General features: G+C 54.9%; 1 protein-coding gene across 1 annotated transcript; it reads left to right on the top strand.

Annotated features, from left to right (window-relative positions):
- Positions 1-2416: 2416 nt before the first annotated feature.
- Positions 2417-4993, top strand: LOC103582043. Its single transcript, XM_008563733.1, is given in 4 exon segments — positions 2417-2808; positions 3221-3282; positions 4519-4623; positions 4626-4993. Coding segments are annotated over 4 exon segments (927 nt in total).
- The last annotated feature ends 582 nt before the right edge of the window (positions 4994-5575 follow it).

Genomic DNA, 5575 nt, shown 5'->3' with positions numbered 1-5575 from the left:
GTTCCCACCTGGGAGGAGGCGACAGGGTGGGGGATGCCTTGGACCATCGGTCCCCTGTGCAGAGGGGCGTGGGGAACCCCAGCCACTGGGAGCCGGGCTGGTGGCTTGTGCTAGCACAGGACAGAGCCTGATGTCCCTGTCGCCCTCGTGCCCCTGGTCTTTGTGTTCTGATGAGGCGATAAAGAGACAAAAACGATTAGAGGAGCCTACGGCTCTGGAGCACCTTCAGTTTATGAGGATTGTGGCCTGGAAAGATGCCCAAAATCCAAGACCCAGGGGCGGCCTCTTGACCAGTCTGGGCAGATTTCCCAGCCCAACAGCGGCTCCCCATCTGGTAGTCATCTGGTCTTAGGGGCTCAGTATGGTTGCCCTGTCCCAGAAGTGGGGGCCTTGGTGGGGAGGGAGCTGTGTGTCTGTCCTGCATGGGAGACCCTGGCAGCCTCTCCTGGCAGCCCCACCCTCAGGCCTTGCTCTCCCTCTTGGGCACGTCCTCAGAGTCCCAGCCATGTGGACTCTGAGGCCAGGCGGGGGCCACCCCTGTGCCACGCTGAGCTCTCCCCATTCCCTGACCTCAGTGGCGGGTGTGGCTGGCTGAGCTGGGCCTGTGATGTGTAGGGATGGGCCCCAGGGAAGCGGTTTGGGGCTGGTCTGGGCTCCAGGTGGACTTAAGCCTGGACTGGAGATAGGACACTCCTTCCCTAGGCCTCGAGCCGCCCAGGCCCGGTGCGGGGCGTCCTCACCCAGCCTGTGTCCTCGTCTGACCGACCCCACCCCAGGAGCCCCCCAGCAAGCATAGGATCTGAGGCGGGGGTGGGGAGAGGGGAGTGCCGGGCCTGGGGTCAGGTGCACTTGGAGGGGACATGCCGTGAGCCACAATCTCCCCGAGAGCCAAGACTGCAGGACGCTGGGAGCAGTCCAGGGCGTGCAGAGCCTCTTCTGCTGGAAGAAAATCCAAAAGTTGACCGGTACTGATGTGAAGCACACAGCCGCCAGCAGACCAGCGGGAGCCGTGGACACACACCCTGGAACTGCCCCTAAGCACAGGAAGCACCAGGCCCATTGTGGTCAGTTTGGGGTCCGTGTGAGGAGGACAGAAGACAGGAGGGAAGGGGGCGGGGTGGGGGACCTGAGGGGGATGAGGGTGGGGGTGGGGTGGGGGCCTCACAGCTCTGGCTGCTCAGTGTCTGCTTGGCAGCCACAAGTGCTGATGTGCGGTCGGTCCCAGCCCTTCATGGCCATCAAGGGGGCGCCTTCCACCTGGCCCCGAGGGACTCCAGCAAGCCTCTGGGACCCCTCCTGGCTGGACCTGGGCCAGCACAGTGGTCCCCTACTCAGTGCCAGACTATGAAGTCGCTGTATCGCGTCAGAGCAGTGTCTGGTGCCCAGAGCACTGGGCTCTGTGGCCACATCCTGGATTCTTAAATTGGAAATGGGGACCAGGTGCGCCCCCCACTGCCCCCAGAACCCTGTCATGGCCAAACAATATGATGACATTCAGCTCTGAAACCGCATGCAGTGCCTGTGTAATAACAACAGGCGGAAAATACTCACAGCACGACCTGGAGTGGAAGGAGCATCTTGATTTTTTTTAGCCCTAGACCATATTTCTTTCTATCAACACGTAGAAAAATGTTTGTAAGGAAATATACCTCCCATTCCAGGGAGAAAGGACAGGGCTGGGCGTGGCCCTGCAGCCCTCTGAGGCTGAGTCAGACACCCTGGGGGACCTCATGGGGGGGCTGCTCCGGACCCCACACCCAGGCCCCTGACCGCGTAGGTGGGCCTGTGCTCACAGGTGGGCCACATGCCTGGCTGGCTCTGGGCCGTGCTGTTGCTCTGAGCCTTTGGATTCTGATGGTTCTGACCTTTTGGCTGAGCCCAGCTTCCATGAACCTCAGATAACCTGGGTGCTGATCAGGCTCCTCCGGGCTGAGGGCCCGACTGTGTCCTCCACAGCCAGAGGACCTGGTCTTCTCAGGGGCAGGATAGTGGGATGTGTGAGAGAGACACAGCCACACATGCACACCTGCACACACGTATGCCCACATGCATGCACACACACGTGTGCTCAAGTGTGCACACACAAACCCCAGGCACACCCACTCCACGGAGTCCTCCCGGCTGCCCACCTGTGTCTCTGCCACACTGCTGTGGACATTGGGAAGCCCATCCCTGGCTGCACTGAACTTCTCCATGCACTGAAAGAGCCTCCCTGTGGCTGCTGCCTTCTGACCATCTGGACATCTGTAAGCAGATCCACACTGCAGTCCCCGCCATGCAGACACGGAAGATGTGCTCAGTAGGTCAGCAGGCTCTAACCCCAGCCCTGCTCTCAGGCCCCGGGGCAGGTCCCTGGCACTTCTCCTGGCCCTCGCCTGGTGTTTGTCCAGAGCAGAGCTGGCCCCTCTGACCCGGCATGGCAGAGCAGCCCTTTGGGGATGTGGCCGTGATTCTAGCACCTGCCCGCCTCCTGTGCCTGGCCCGGCTCTTCACGTTCACCCTGCCCGCTCTTTCCTCTTCCCTGCCAGGGCCACTGCCCTTGCCGTTGCCCTTGCTGGGAATACTGTCCCCAAGACTCTCACGCCTCCTCCTTTCCTTTGCTCAGTGCGCAGCGCCCCCCGAAGGCCACATCCCTCCAGACCTGGTCTTCACCCTCTGCTGTCGCAGCCTCGGTGCCTGGTACACACCTGCCCCTGGTCGAGCATGTGGACACCTTCGGGAGTCGATCCAGGGTCTTTCTCTGCCCTCTGTCCCCCGGGTGGTCTTGTTCTCAGCTGTGGCTTTGGTGGCCTCTTCTGAGAAGGGGATGTGAGGTTGGCTGGCTTGGGTGACAACGAGGAGCACACGCCTCAACGTGCAGCATCTGCGCCTGGTTCGGGTCACACTTTTCTGGTCCAGGGTCATGGCGTGCTGGCGCTTCACAGCAATTTCACTTATTTGAATAAACGGTGGCTCGCAGGGGCTTTGCGTCTGTGGTGCCGGGCATTTCCCCTGGAGGCATGTCCCGCATGAAAAGGAGTTAGTGTGAGAGTCTGGGGATTCGAATGTGTCAATCCTTCAAATGCCTCCCTTCCTGTTGTGTCCCCTTCCCTGGAGGTGACGTTTTCTTTTCTGAGATGCTGCCCATATGCCCTGTGCCTGGATCTTCTTTCTTGAGAACCATGTAAACATTTCTAAATGCCTTTGGAATTCACATCTCACAAAACGCTAACCCCTGCAGGTGCGGTGAGGACTCCACCCACGGTCCCTCGAGTTCCCGGGAGCTTCACAATGTCCCCAGACGTCAGGGAAGGGACTTGCCTGCTGTGCCCACCTGCAGGGAAGGGGTACGCGGGAGCTTGGCTCAAGATCCTCCCTGCAACTAATCAAGTGCAATAATGTTCTAAAGATGATTCATGGCGGCAAACGGGCCTTGTCCTCGGAATGCGAGGATAGTTCGATAGACTGAAGGAGGAAATGAGATTACCTCAAACTGACGCAGAAAAAGCTTTTAACAAGCCTCAAAGCCTATTTATGGTTTAAAAAGTACCTCATAGCGAACTAGGGATAGAAGGCAGGATCACTAACGCGATGAAGTTTACGAACCAAAACCTCCCAGCAAACACCACACTAAGTGGAGGAACTTCTGGTGCGTTCTCTTGAAGGTCTGGCGTGGTTCCAGGGCGCTCCGGCCGCGGCTGCTGCTTCACATGGCACTGGAGATCAGGGCCCACGTGCTAAGGGAAGAAAAATAAATGAGAGGCCTATGGATGGTAAGAGAAGAGACGAAATTGATATTACCTGCAGCAGATATGTTCATCCTCCTAGAGAAAACAAAAGAATCAACTGGAAATCTATTAGAATAAGAGTTCAATAAGGTTGCAGAATAAAAGACCAACCTACAAAAATCAACAGCATTATCTTGAAGACATGACGCTAAATGAAATGTGGCGGTCACGGAAGCACAAATCCTGTGTGATTCCAGTCGCAGGAGGCACTGACAGTGGCCAGATCCAAAGAGACAGAGAGTAGGATGGTGGGTGCAGGGCCTGGGATGGGGGGACGGAGAGTCCGCGTTTAATGGGGACGGAGTTTCAGTTTCAGATGAAGAAAAAGTCTGGAGACAGATGGTGATGATGGTTGTACAATAATGTGAATGTAGTTAATGTCACTTAAAAAATACACTTAAAATGGTTACAATTGTAAGTTTTATGTTTTTATTTATATAAAACCACAATAAAATATTAAAGAAGTCAGACCTACAAGGCCCTATGTTGTATGATTCCATTTATATGAAATGTCCAGAGCAGGCAAATCGAGAGACAGAGAGCAGATTGGTGGTTGCCAGGGGCTGGGGAGGGGGACTGGGAGTAGCCACTTACTGGTATAGGGTTTTCTCCAGGGTGATGAAAATGTTCTCAAAGTAAACAGAAGTGGTGGTCGCAGATCCTCACCATTGTGAGTGTGGCTGGTCCTGGGGGTGGGGCTGTAGGGGACAGTGCGAAAGGCGCTGAGCGAAGTCACAATCCCACCGGGGAGGGGTGGCTTTGCCCTCACCATCATCCTCAGCTGGGGGGGCCAGTGGATGTTCTGTCCCTGGACCTGGTTTCCATGTCTCAGACCTTGCCCCACCATGGAAAGCCCTCTCACCTACCCCAAAGGCGCTGGAGAGATGTTCGAAGATGCAAGATTCCTCCGTGAATCTGTTTTCAGCTATCGCGTGGCACCCACGCTTAATACAGTGAAACGTGCTCAGGAGGCTGTGCGCGTGGAAAAGCCAGCTGGCTTGGGAGAAGGGCTGGAGGTTTCAACTGTCGAGCAGCTGCTGGGGGCCACACCCTCTTCAGGCCGAGGCTGCCCGGTGGCCACCTCTGGGGCACAGCAGGTGCAGAGCCAGCGAGGGACGTCCTCGCAGCTGACACAGCCACCAGGAAGTCACAGCCACAGTGTGGACGTGTTCGCTCACATCCAGACTTGGTTTCTCTCTGTCTGTTCACAGGCAACAGACACTTAAATGTGTGATCTTGCAGGGAAGAGTTTTGTGTGTTTGTTGAAAAAAGTATTGAGCATCAGATTAAAACAATAGGTTTCAGAGAAGCCAGAGGTTTGGGTTTCAAAAACATTTATAAAATTTTCACAAGCCAGGTAGGACGCGTCAGAACAGGCCAAGTGAACGGCTTCTGTCCTGCCATTCATACAGCGCCTGGAAATCTTCACCTGTCAAGTCCAAGGTCAGGATCCGTAGTTATAAAATACAATATTTCTGACCTAAAACAGTTCTTTTTGCAGATGAATGTGATTTCAACTCAGGACCTGTCCAAATAAGAAATTAATTTAAAAAAATTTTTTAGACATTTAATTCTATAGATTCTAACATTTTAACCTCCTCTAGACATGTCAAATGCTGGCAAAGATAACTGCTCTTTGCATATTGCAGCACTTGTAAAAATAAAGCAGCGAGCAAAATCCTTTCAAACGCAGAAATCCTGAGTTCATCTCACTGGTGGCCTCAAGCAATTCTGTAGCAAATAACTCCTCTGAAAGAGCTCCGAAAAAAAGTGGTAGTCACACAAGATAGTGAATGTGTCAAGTGCCA

The sequence above is a fragment of the Galeopterus variegatus genome, unplaced genomic scaffold, assembly GCF_000696425.1.
Source record: "Galeopterus variegatus unplaced genomic scaffold, G_variegatus-3.0.2 Scaffold14732, whole genome shotgun sequence".
NCBI classification, from domain to species: domain Eukaryota; kingdom Metazoa; phylum Chordata; class Mammalia; order Dermoptera; family Cynocephalidae; genus Galeopterus; species Galeopterus variegatus.
This window is presented reverse-complemented; position numbering and strand designations above follow the sequence as displayed.